The sequence below is a fragment of the Plecotus auritus genome (assembly GCF_963455305.1).
Source record: "Plecotus auritus genome assembly, chromosome: 6".
Classification (NCBI taxonomy): Eukaryota; Metazoa; Chordata; class Mammalia; order Chiroptera; family Vespertilionidae; genus Plecotus; species Plecotus auritus.
The window spans coordinates 31,729,321-31,742,799 of NC_137773.1; the positions used below are offsets into that span (position 1 = coordinate 31,729,321).

General features: G+C 42.0%; 2 protein-coding genes across 5 annotated transcripts in view; one reads left to right on the forward strand and one right to left on the reverse strand.

Moving 5' to 3' along the window:
• Window positions 1–13,479, reverse strand: part of CTNNA1 (catenin alpha 1) — a 198,832-nt gene that overhangs the window by 147,940 nt on the left and 37,413 nt on the right. For all 3 annotated transcript variants that reach the window (XM_080672996.1, XM_080672997.1, XM_080672998.1), the window contains exon 3: window positions 11,455–11,650. In XM_080672996.1, the coding sequence (XP_080529122.1) occupies window positions 11,455–11,650 (196 nt within the window). The remainder of the gene's footprint in view (window positions 1–11,454; window positions 11,651–13,479) is intronic.
• Window positions 1–13,479, forward strand: part of LRRTM2 (leucine rich repeat transmembrane neuronal 2) — an 88,970-nt gene that overhangs the window by 70,870 nt on the left and 4,621 nt on the right. Inside the window, exon 4 of one of the 2 annotated variants that reach the window (XM_080673005.1) lies at window positions 3,040–3,094. The exons of the other annotated variant lie outside the window; for it this stretch is intronic. The gene's annotated coding sequence lies outside the window, so the exon portion shown is untranslated. Of the gene's footprint in view, window positions 1–3,039; window positions 3,095–13,479 lie in introns of those variants that run through there. 2 annotated transcript variants of the gene reach the window in all.

Genomic DNA, 13,479 nt, shown 5'->3' on the forward strand with positions numbered 1-13,479 from the left:
TCATAGCGCCAACCTGATTAAAACCACACTAACAAGACAAGACAAATTAAAATGCAATCTCTCTCACACACCCACACAAAGCTCCTCAAAGTTATATTTCAAGTCTTTATTCCATAAACTTAGCAAACCCAGACTCTACTCTGTCTCCTGTCTACTTCTCAAACAATCACTGACAGCTGCTTTGTCCTGATCACATCTGCCTTTTAACATCTATCTTCCAGGCTGCCTATATTAGATGTGAGTATATCAATCTGAAGCTGTCAACATCTGCACTGGACAGGCTACCAATTTTCACCTCCCTCAATCTGACTCTAGTCAGTTGCCAGGGAGAAAATTATGGCTCAAGAGCTTGACAGCTTGTGCTCAATATCCATCCTTTTGCCAAGGATAAAATTTATCATTTTCCTTAAAATTGCCTTGCCAAGATTCATAATGAATATATATATACACATATATAGAGATTCATAATGAATATATATACACATATATATATCCACAAACATATACATACACACATACTTACATATGTACACACACACACACACACACGCCTCTCTCCATATGTGTGGGTTTTTTCTCCCTATATAGAAATCATTGAAGCTGTACCAAGGAAGATAGCATCTATGTCTTCAAGTTCACTACACAATTACTGAGATAAATAAAAGAATGTCTCTTAATTAGTATCAATTAAAAACCTTCATTGCCTATCCCTTCTTTATGACAATGTCCTAAGACAGTGGTCGGCAAACTGCGGCTCCCAAGCCACATGTGGCTCGCGAGCTACAGTTTGCCGCTCTGTTGAATAATGAGTTTGCCGACCACTGTCCTAAGAGACCATCAGTTTTAACCGACTGGGTAATTCTGTGCTTTCAAGATTTAAAAAGCTAAGAAGTTATAAAGCTAAGAAGTTATCTGTGCAATAAGACCATTAAAGAGTATGCTCATCAATCAACTATAGCTGTTAAGATAACACAGATGCTACCAAACTCAATAGTTTTAACTCTACTGTTTTAGAAGACCAATAAATAATGCTTTCTTGCTCTAAAAATAACAAGACACTTTCTACAGAAAAAAAAAAATTCTTGTAACGACTGAGACTTAGTATTGAATAACATTGATTGTTCTCAGGGATTTGAAGTCCTACTTCTACTCAAAAACAATGCACTTTCACTATAATCAAAGTTTACCTAAAATGAAATAATGATCTGAAAACCAAAACTTGAAAAAAATACTTTCAAAAAAATCTTAAGACAAATAGTGCCTAAACATAAACAGACATGAAAGGGGGGAAACTACAAGCCAAACGTTTAAGTATTTGCTTTCTATTTATTGGACGAGGAATTTACTTTCACCTTCTAGCCATTTGGAGAGAAGGTATATGTAGGTGTCACTATTAAATGTTTTTTCAGTATTGGAGAAGAGGCTGCAGTGAATTATCCAGATGTTTTCATGTTGTCTTCCATGTAAATAACAGTACATACATGAGAGGTGACAGGTTGTGATTAGTGGTATGGTAGTCATGGAAGAAAAATCAAATCAAATGGCCTGGGAGGCAGTGAAAGTCACTGGCTTTAGCTACAATGCTTGCTCTGTTCAACAGAATTCTACCACCTTTTCCAAGACTACCATAAATCTGGTCCCACCATTAACACCATTACAGACACAAGCAATCATGTCTTGATTTTCAACTCCAAGTTAATCCTACCTCTGCAATACCAATATATTAGTGATAGGAAATCTAAAATATTAGAACCTCCAGCCCAATAGGCCTTGTCTCAATTTCTGAAAATCTGGTAGAATTAAAATCAGTAAGAAAAGTAACAAATCAACAAAGGAGCACTACTGCTTATAGATACCTATCACTGCCCTAAGGCTCTCACAAGCACCATTATGTATCAAATATCTATATATATATAAAAAGCCAGTGATCATCAGGGCCATAACGACCATAACGAACAGTCACTATGACACCCACTGTGGCCAATGAACCACCCAATCAGGAGGTGGGGCTGGCCGGCCAACCGCGCGGCCCCTCCCCACTGCCAGCCTGCCCCTGATTGGACTCTCCCACTCCGATCAAGAGCAGGCCACTGCCCAAACAACCCCCCTATTTCCCCCAGCCAGCCCCGCCCCTGATCAGCCTGCTCCACCACTATAGGCCCACAGCCCCTCCCCTCAGCCAGCCCGCCACTGATCGCATCCCCCCACCCCAATAGGGGGCGGTGCTGGGTGGCCAACCTCCTGCAGCCCCTCCCCCTGGCGCCCCACCCCTGATTGCAACCCCCACCCCAATAGGGGGCGGGGCCCACCGGCCAATCGCCTGCGGCCCCTTCCCCCAGACGGCCCAGCCCTGATCGGCCCGGATCAGGGAGGGCCGGCTGGCCAACCTCCCACCATCTCCTCCTCCCTACGGGCCCAATCTGCCCCGATTGGGGCCGGGCTGGCCAGACCCCACCCGTGCACGAATTCGTATTAACTAAAAAACATGAAGATATTGTATCAATTAGCTCCAAATTTTTTAAAAATTAAATAACATTTTACACCTATAAAGATAGCCAAAAAAATGTTTAATGGACTATCCCATTACTTATCAAGGACAATTTGTTTCTATTCAACATCATTTTACTTTACCTCTCCCCCCTGCCAGTTCTTGTCTGCTGGGTTGAACATGTGATCCAGTCTGGCTAATCAGTCTCCTATAGCAATAGAAACTGGTTCAGTACTGTGCAAAACCCAAGCAAAGCTAACCAGTCCCCTCTAGGACCAAGACATAGACACTGAGGAAGAAAAGTTCTTTTTCTGCTGGGATAACAAAGCTAGGATGACCACCTCAGACTAGAGGTGGGTATCCTGTCCATATGTACATATGAAAATAGAAGTAAACTGAAATACATGGAGGCAAGTCATGAAGAAAGCCTCATATCTGAGTCAGTCACATCTAGCCATGCCTCTTCTCAATATCTAAAGGTACTCAAAAATGTTTTGTTCAATGTTGCTTAATTATAGCGTTGATTTTTTTTTTAAATGTTTTATTCCCAGCCAAGGCCACTGCTGTGTTGAGTTTGCACATCTTTCCACGTCCACATGGGTTTTTTCCACATACTCCCGTTTTCTCCCACGTCCCAAAGATGTACACAAGAGGTAAATTAATGCGTCTACAACGTCCCAGTCTGAGTGGATGCGGGTATGGGTGTGAGTAGCCCTGCAATGGAAGGACATCCTGTTCAGGGTGGGTTCCACCTTGCACCCTGAGCTGCCAGTAAAGAATTCAGCCACCCAAAATTCTGAAATGAAATAAGCAGTTTGGAAAATTTTTATTAATGTTTCTAAAATGTATGTATAACTCATACTTATTTAGAAGTGTTTAATATTAGAGTGTTTTGGGTCTTAGAAGTTTGATGGTGCTTTTGTGACTAGAAATATGTCACAGATTTTAACTTTTATTTATTTATATCAATCCAGGGGTCCTCAAACTTTTTAAACAGGGGGCCAGTTCACTGTCCCTCAGACTGTTGGAGGGCCAGACTATAGTTTAAAAAAAAACTATGAACAAATTCCTATGCGCACTGCGGGCCCGGGAGAAGTCGACTGCTAAGCAGGACAGGCAGCGGCACCCGGCAGGCCGGATTAATGTCCTCGGCGGGCCACATGTGGCCCGCGGACCATAGTTTGAGGACCCCTGATAGCCTATGGTAAAACTGATTTCATTACATGTTGTTTCATTTAAAATCAGAGTTTCCAAGAACCTATCAATGATGTTAAGTAAGGACATACTATACTGGAATTCCCAATGACATACAAAGGCCTATAAATTCCCTTTTTTGAGTAAACAAGTCTTACATAAAAAGGTGAATTTCTGTTACTTATAACTGCAAATATGTGAACATTAACACATTGAAGATATAACTCTACTAGAGAACAATTTACTAATTTATTTTTTTCCCTGTTTTATTTTAATTTAATAAATCTTTATTGTTCAGATTATTACAATTGTTCCTCTTTTTTCCCCCATAGCTCCCCTCCACCCGGTTTCCACCCCACCCTCTACCCTTACCCACCGCCACTGTCCTCATCCATAGGTGTACGATTTTTGTCCAGTCTCTTCCTGCACCCCCCACACCCCTTTCCCCCCGAGAAATGTCAGTCCACTCCCTTTCTATGTCGCTGATTCTATTATATTCACCAGTTTATTCTGTTCATATTTTTTTATTCACTAGATTTTTAGATTCACTTGTTGATAGATATGTATTTGTTGTTCATAATTTTTATCTTTACCTTTTTCTTCTTCTTCCTCTTCTTAAAGAATACCTTTCAGCATTTCATATAATACTGGTTTGGTGGTGATGAACTCCTTTAGCCTTTTCTTATCTGTGAAGCTCTTTATCTGACTTTCCATTCTGAATGATAACTTTGCTGGGTAGAGTAATCTTGGTTGTAGGTTCTTGCTGTTCATCACTTTGAATATTTCTTGCCACTCCCGTCTGGCCTGCATAGTTTCTGTTGAGAAATCAGCTGACAATCATATGGGTGCTCCCTTGTAGGTAATTGTTTTTCTCTTGCTGCTTTTAATATTCTCTCTTTGTCTTTTGCCCTTGGCATTTTAATTATGATGTGTCTTGGTGTGGTCCTCTTTGGATTCCTCTTGTTTGGGGTTCTCTGCGCTTCTTGGACTTGTAAGTCTATTTCTTTCACCAGGTGGGGTAAGTTTTTGGTCATTATTTCTTCAAATAGGTTTTCAGTATCTTGCTCTCTCTCTTCTTCTGGCACCCCCATAATTCGGATGTTGGTACGCTTAAAGTTGTCCCAGAGGCTCCTTACACTATCTTCATATTTTTGGATTCTTTTTTTCTTTTTGCTTTTCCGGTTGAGTGTTTTTTGCTTCTTTGTATTTCAAATCTTTGACTTGATTCTTGCGATCCTCTAGTTTGCTGTTGGATCTCTGTGTATTATTTTTTATTTCAGTCAGTGTATGCTTAATTTCTAGTTGGTCTTTTTTCATATCCTCGAGGGTCTCGCTAAATTTATCAGCCTTTTCTAAAAAATTCTTGAAAAACCTTATAATCATGGTTTTGAACTCTATATCCAGTTGTTTGTTTTCCTCCATTTCTTTTGTTTGTGATCTGTTTCTTTGTCTCCACATTTTGTCTGCTTCCCTGAGTTGATAGATTGGCTTTGTGTGCTAGGTGTCCTATAGGGCCCAGTGGCTCAGCCTCCCCAGTTACCTGAGGCGGACACTCTTGGTGCACCCCTTTGTGGGCTGTGTGCACAGTCTTGTTGTAGTTAAGCCTTGATCGTTGTTGGTATCACTGGGAGGAATAGACCTCCAGGCCAATTGGCTGTGAGGATCAGCTGTGTCTACGCTGGGAAAACTTCTGTGCTGGAGACACCCTTATGAGAGAGGACTTGCAAGAGCTTCTGTGTTCAGCTTGGATGGGGCAGAGTCTCAAGGTGGAGCAGACAGCATTGGTTTCCCGTCAGCCCTGCCCTAATAGGCCCCTGTGTCTCAGTGTCCCGTGGTAATCACTGCAAGCACCTCTGAGAGAAAGCCGCCCTCAAGTTCCACCCGCTGCCAGACAGTCCAGTTTCTCCCCGAATGAGTCTGGGTCCCCAGAGTCTCGCCTGGAACTGGAGTTCAGTGCAGTCGGGAGCTTTTGTCTCCCTCCCGCTTGAGAAAACCAGCCGCATACTCAGTTGCCCGCCCTCTCCGCACGCGCACCTCGGTACCTCTGCCTTCCGCAGTTCCTCTGAGTCTCAGTGTGCTTTCCTCTTTCCTGACAGTCCAGTTTCACCCTGTATGAGTCTGGGTCCCCAGAGTCTCGCCCGCAACTCGAGTTCAGCGCAGTCGGGAGCTTTTGTCTCTCTCCCACTTGAGAAAGCCAGCCACGAACTCAGTTGCCAGTCCTTTCCACGTGCGCGTCTCAGTACCTCTGCCTCATGCAGCTCCTCTGAGTCTCAGTGTGCTTTTCTCTTTCCTTCTAGTTGTAGAATTTCCACTCAGCCAGCCTTCCTGTGGTTCTGGATGATGTCCATTTTGTCTTTTAGTTGTAGTTTTAAAATTGTTGTGTGAGGCAGCAGTTTAGTTGTTTACCTATGCCGCCATCTTGGTTTCTCCGTCCAATTTACTAATACATTTAAAATGCCCTAAAACCTAATTTTTAAAGAAATTTTGTGAATGGTAATTATACACGTATACATATATGTAAAACTTCAAACTGTACACTGATTTGTGCACTGTCTTGTAAATGAATTTACTTTAATTTATGAAAGAGATTCTGCCCTATATTCCTACTCCTAGAAACATACCTTGTAGATTTTTTTAAAGGAAGTATAGCACTATATATACATGGTATTCACTCACTACAGCATTAATAATTTATATCTAAAACATAAAAACATTTAAGTCTAATAATAGAGCAATGATGCAATAGAAAGTGTATAATTTTAAAGATTATAAATTCCACGGTTATACTAAATCACTTTAAAATGCCTGAAATTCATGTTAAATTTTTTAAAAGAAAATAATAAAAAAATATCAATGCTAGAGTTAAAACTAGAGTAAAATGCAAATGCATGTAGCCAAGGACTTGAAAGGGAATACAAAACTAAATATATATAATACTATTTATAATGATTCAAAAATAAAATAGTATAAATTTAAGAAAACATGTAGAGGACTTATACAGGGTGGGGCAAAAGTAGGTTTACAGTTGTTCATACAGAAAATAATACAATAATCCTAATATATAGAAACCCAGGGTCCATAAAATCCAAAATGACTGAAGGCTTGACCAACCAGAAGTCAGTGCTGGGTTGCCGTAGCGACCCAGCACTGACTGCAAGGGGGTTGTGGATCAGGCCCGGAGAGAGGCCTGGGGAAGAGAGAAGCAGAGTCTGATCCGCAGCCTCCATGGCACCTGTTGATCAGCATTTACCTCCCTCTTTTGCTCCAGGCCTGGCCAGTAGCCACGCCTCTCTTTCTCTTAGGCCTCCACTGGGGCTGCTGATCAGCCCCGCCTCTCTGATCAGGCCTGTTGATAGGTCCGGAGATGCTGACTGGCATAGAAACCAACCAGTCGGAACCAAATCTGGGTGAACTGTGAGGAGCCAATGGCTGCCTAGGAGGCGGAGCTTTTGACACTGACTGGCATAGAAACCAACCAATCAGAACCTAATCTGGGTGAACTGGGAAGGCAGAACCTAAGATAGGGGCTGAGGAGGGGTTTTAAGGGCAACAGCTGTTTGTTGTAAAGTGTAAGAAAACAGTTCAATTTTTTTAATGACCAGTTTGGCAGTATAGTGCATATGGCTGGCTATCAGTCCAGATATAGGAATTATGTATTTTTGTCTGCCAAGAGCATCTCCTCCTGATGAAAAAGGCTCACCACCCCCCCCCCCATTTAAGCAATCCTATCCATCCTATATAATCTATCTATACTACTAAAAAGGTAATATGCTAATTAGACTGGGTCAACCGGCCATCTTCCAGACATCCGACTTCCTTCCGGACAAAGCCATTGTGGTGGGGGCCGAGGCAGAGGCTGTTAGGGGTGATCAGGCTGGCAGGGGAGGGCAGTTGGGGGCAACCAGGCCGGCAGGGGAGGGCAGTTGGGGGCAATATCAGGCCAGCAGGGGAGGGCCGTTGGGGGCAAGATCAGGCCAGCAGGGGAGGGCCATTGGGGGTGAGATCAGGCCGGCAGGGGAGGGCCGTTGGGGGCGAGATCAGGCCAGCAGGGGAGGGCATTTAAGGGTGATCAGGCAGGCAGAGGCAGTTGGGGGTGACATCAGGCCAGCAGGGGAAGGCAGTGAGGGGTTATCAGGCAGGCAGGCAGTGGCAGTTAGGGGCAATCAGGCAGGCAGGCAGAGGCAGTTAGGGTGATCAGGCAGCAGGGAGGTTAGTGGTTAGGAGCCAGCGGTCCTAGATTGCGAAAGGGATGTCCGATTGCCGGTTTAGGCCCAATCCCACAGGGATCTCTGCGGGTTTGGGCCTAAACTGGCAGTCGGACATCCCCTGAGGGGTTCTGGGTTGCAAGAGGGCACAGGCTGGTGCTAGGGAGCCCCCCCCCGGTGCACGAATTTCGTGCACTGGGCGACTGGTTAATAAATAATAAAAAAGAATAAACTGTGTTTCATATAAAACTGTAAATCTAGTTTTGCCCCACCCTGTATGTTAAACATTGATCAATTAAATCAAAGACGATCTAAACAGATAGAAACATACTTTATTCATGAATTGGAAAACACACTATAGTAAAAATGTCAATTCTCTGCAAATTGATTACAAATTTAATGTAATTCCTATCAAAATCAGTTTTTGTAGATGTACAGAAAATTATCTAAAATTCATATGTAAAATCGCCAAAACCGGTTTGGCTCAGTGGATAGAGCGTCAGCCTGCGGACTGAAAGGTCCCAGGTTCGATTCCGGTCAAGGGCATGTAACTTGGTTGCGGGCACATCCCCAGTAGGAGGTGTGCAAGAGGCAACTGATCGATGTTTCTCTCTCATCGATGTTTCTGACTATCTATCCCTCTTCCTTCCTCTCTGTAAAAAATCAATAAAATATATTTAAAAAACAAAACAAAACAAATAAAATTCATATGTAAAATCAAAAGAACTAGAATAGCTAAAACAATTTAGAAAAAAAGAATATGTAAGTAGAATCACTCTATCCAATTCTAACACTCACATAGCTACAGCAATAAAGATTGTATGGTACTGGCAGAGGGAAAACACAGAGATCAATGAAACAAAAAGAGAACCCAGAAATAATCCCACACAGGTACAGCTGACTGATTATTAACAAGTGTGTTAAGCAATTCAATGGAGAAAAGATAGTCTTTTCAACAAAGAGTACCGGAATAACTGGATGTCCACTGAGGGGGAATAAAGAACTTGACCTAAACCTCACATTACCCAAAATTTAACTCAAAATAAGTTACAGGCTTAAATGTAAAATATAAAACTGTAAAACTTAAAAAAAAAACTGGAAAAAATCTAGCTTCCACTCTCTCTAAAAATCAATGGAAAAAATATTCAGTATGACCTCATCTTACATTGATTATTTCTGCACAAGATTACCTTAGATATAAACAAAAATAACAAATAAACAAAAAATAATTTAGATATGCATTGAAAACTGGGGGAAGGGAGTACATGTATTGTTACCATGATTGCTACAGATTTGCATCAGAGAATCTTCTGAACCAAGGAATACTAACAGAGTGGAAAAGTTGCCTGCTACAATTAAATGTAGTTTGAAAATAAATATCTTAGTCACTAGACTCAATGAACACTTGGCCAAATTCATCTGTTAACATTACTGTAAGTTTCATTACAAGAGGCAAGAAGGCCTGGGGAGTAAAACTTTCACACAGAGAATAATGAAGTAAAAGCCATACTGAGCTTCTCAACAAAAAGCTCAAAAATTATTTTGAACCAGACAATTAAACTGCTTTAAGACAAATTAATTCAAAACCCACTCTACTGGATTGAATTGCGTCCCACAAAATTTGTGTCCACCTGGAAGCTGTGAAAGTGGACTTATTTGGAAATAGGGTCTATGCAGATACAATCAAATTAAAATGAGGTTATACTAGATTAGTGTGAACCCTAATTCAATGACTGATGTTCTTATCCAGGGAACTTTGAACATGACACACAGGAAGAATGCCATGTGGCAACGAAGGCAGAGACTGAAGCAATGTGTATATAAGCCAAGGAACACCAAAGATGCCAAGAACCACGAGAAGCTAGGAAAATGAATGGGAAGATTCTTCCTCTGAGTCCCCAAGAAATAGTCAACCCTGACACATTGATTTCATATATCTGGCCAACAGATATGTGAGAGAATAAATTTCTGTTGTTCTATGCCATCAAGTTTGTAGTAACTTATATGTTACTAGAGGCCTAGTGCACAAAATTTGTGCACTGGAGGGGAGGGGGGCGAGTCCCTCAGCCCGGCCTGTGCCCTCTCGCAGTCCGGGACCCCTTGCTCCTTACTGCCCACCTGCTCATGCTCCTTACCACTTGGCTTGCTGCTCCTTAGCGCTGTCACGGAGACAGGAGAGGCTCCCGCCACTACCACTGTGCGCTCACCAGCCATGAGCCCAGCTTCTGGCTGAGCGGCACTCTCCCTGTGGGAGCGCACTGACCACGAGGGGGCAGCTTCTGCATTGAGCATCTGCCCCATGGTGGTCAATGCGCATCATAGCAACAGGTTCTTCTGGTCATTCAGCCATAACGGTCGCTTAGGCTTTTATTATAGAGACCAAAGGCCCAGTGCACGAAATTCGTGCACTGGTATGGTCCCTAGCAGCTGCCGGCCAGGGCCTCCCTCCCTTCCTCCAGCTGGCCCCGCCCCCTAGTCAAACTCCCAGATGACCTCCCGGTCAAGGGGACAATTTGCATACTACGCTTTTATTATATAGGATTGCAGCCCTGGGAAACTAATATATCCAATTAGCTAGTATTATGGAATTTAAATAATCTCATCATTTGCAGTATGAGAAATACTTACCTTCAGCCTGAAAACTGAGAAAAATATTTAGTCCACCAATTCAGAACAACTAAAGATAGCATCGCCCATTTAATGCATTGTCCCTTTTGGGGTACTGACACAGGGATGAATCTGACATTAAGACTCCAATGGACAATGCATGCACATTGCTGAGAGCCATCAGAGATCCAATGAGGTGCTCACAAAGGCCAATAAAGCACCTGCATCGAGTAGGGATTCAGTTCACCTTAGTTGATATCCAACAGCCCTACAGGAAGCTAGGTCTTTGATGAAGTCCCCTGCTGGAACACAAATTTACAGAACTACAGATCACAAGAAGTTAATCTTTCACATTTAAAGTCCTCTCATCATTTGTAACATCACAGTGATGACAGCTTTTCTAATAGTTAATTACTGGTAGGTAACTTGTGGGTTATAATTTCACCTTCTATTAGTTCTAAGTTCCCCAAAATATGATTTTTTTTAAACCCAGATTCAGTTTATTTCAAACCAGCACAAATATGTGTGACTAATGTTACATACCAGTCTGACAGAATGGGGCAATATCTATGGTAGTTCCAGAATTGTTGGACATTTTTACATTTTATCACCCCTATGTCTTCAGCATGAACTAAAAAGAGATACTGCATAGGATGACATGTAAACTTCTGTGCCATTTATTTTTTATCAAATTGACAACATTTCTAAGACTCAACTTTTACTTGGAACACCCATGAGAAGTGAATTCAAATTCTCCAAAAAAATTTGTTCCTTTGTTACTATCTCTCCTGATTAAAATTTAAGCCAACAAAACTTAATGTATCTCCAATTATTGAATATGATTAATTAGAGCAACTGGCAAACATAAGAATGAAAATATTGACCACAAAAAGTCACCTTCCAGGATTAATTTTCTAAAAAGGACTGTCCCTTTATATATAAAAAGCAATATTAACCTACCTTGTTTTCGAACATCTTCTACAGCAGCCACAAGCTCCTCCTTGAGAAACTGACTCTCCTTTGCAATTTTATCCCCTTTCTCCAAGAAATTCTCAGTTGCTTGTTCAACAGATGCAGCCAAAACATGGGCCTTCTTAGAACGACCTCTCTTTTTATTAGAGGGCCCCTTACTATTGGTGTTTACCAGAGTCGTAACCTAAAAGTTTCATTTTTAAAAATTAAACTACAGTCAATTAAAATAATAATAACAGAAAGACTAACATCTTTAAAAATAGCAAAAATAAATTATTCATAACAAGTATCATATTTATGACATTTCATCAGCATTAAAAAATAACATACAACTCTCTCCATGTTTAAAGTATACAGCAATGATACTCTATTTAGTTTCTCAAATAATTTAGTTCTCATGTAGAAGATAGAAAATATAATATTTTAATTCCTCAAATGTGAATATTAGATTTTTCGTTATCTTATGAATTAAAAACTGACTAGAAACAAGTTAGAAATCTCTACTCTTGTGTCATTAAGAAGTTGCAGGGGGTCAAGAGGAGTAGATTAGGGTGTAAGGGGGATAAATGGTGATGAAAAGAAACTTAACTTAGGGTGATGAACACACAATACAATATACAGATGATGTATTATAGAACTGTATACCTGAAACTTGTATAGTCTTATTAACAAATGTCACCTCAACAAATTCAAATTTTTTTAAAAAAGAGTTCCAGAAAGAGGTCAACAATAAATTTAGTTTTATCTGAAAGTCACAGTTTTCCCATTTTCAACCTGTGCAAAATGTTTTAAGATAACTTACTTCTGAAATCTTTTTACAGTTTCTTCACACAAATATCAGCAATTAATTAGTGAAGACCCTTAAGAAAGAAAGGAACAACTGCCCAAAGTAGCCTATCACAATGGTGTTTTGAGTCCAAGAACAGTAACCATCATAAATACATATCCTATATAATAATCCTATATAATAAAGAGGTAATATGCAAATTGACCATCACACCCTCGCACAAGATGGGCGGCAGGGGAGGGCAGTTGTGGGCGATCAGGCAAGCAGGGGAGGGCAGTTAGAGGTGACCAGGCCTACAGGGGAGAAAGGGCAGTTGGGGGGACCAGGCCTACAGGGGAGGGCAATTGGGGGCGACCGGGCCGGCAGGGGAGGGCAGTTAGGGGCGACCAGGCCTACAGGGGAGGGCAGTTAGGGGCGGCCAGGCTGGCAGGAGAGGGTACTTAGGGGCGACTGGGCCTGCAGGGGAGGAAGGACAGTTGGGGGCAACCAGGCCTGCAGGGGAGGGCATTTAGGGCGACCTGGCCAGCAGGGGAGGGCAGCTGGGGGCGATCAGGCTGGCAGGGGAGGGCAGTTGGGAGCAATTGGGCCGGCAGGGGAGCAGTTAGGCATCAATCAAGCTGGCAGGGGAGTAGTTAGGGGGTGATCAGGCTGGCAGGCAGAAGCAGTTAGGGGCCAATCAGGCAGGCAGGCAAGCAGTTGGGAGCCAGCAGTCCCACATTGTGACAGGGATCGGGCCTAAACCGGCAGTCGGACATCCCCCGAGGGGTCCCAGATTGGAGAGGGTGCAGGCTTGGCTGAGGTACATTCCCCCCCCGCCCCTCCAGTGCACGAATTTCGTTCACCTGGCCTCTAGTAATACTAGAAAATCTGTAGGTTGAAGATGACTGAAGATTTGTTATTAATCTGTCACACAAAAGACTTACTGAGAGTTATAGTAGATGGGCTCCAAGAAAGTAAATATACCCGAGTCTTACCACACACTCCTACATATTTTAAAAATTATATATGTGCAACACACATGTGTATATACATATACTAGTTTATATTTATCAGTTGAAATGGAATTTTTAAAAAAGATAGCACATGCCACTACATTTTGACTATCTAGCTCTCTCTCGCACGCGTGTGCTCTCTCTCTCTCACTCACACTAGTCAACTGTGCCAGAACACTAAAAGTGCATACCTAGTTGCTAACAGTTAATGAAATGCCACCCCATTATATTTGT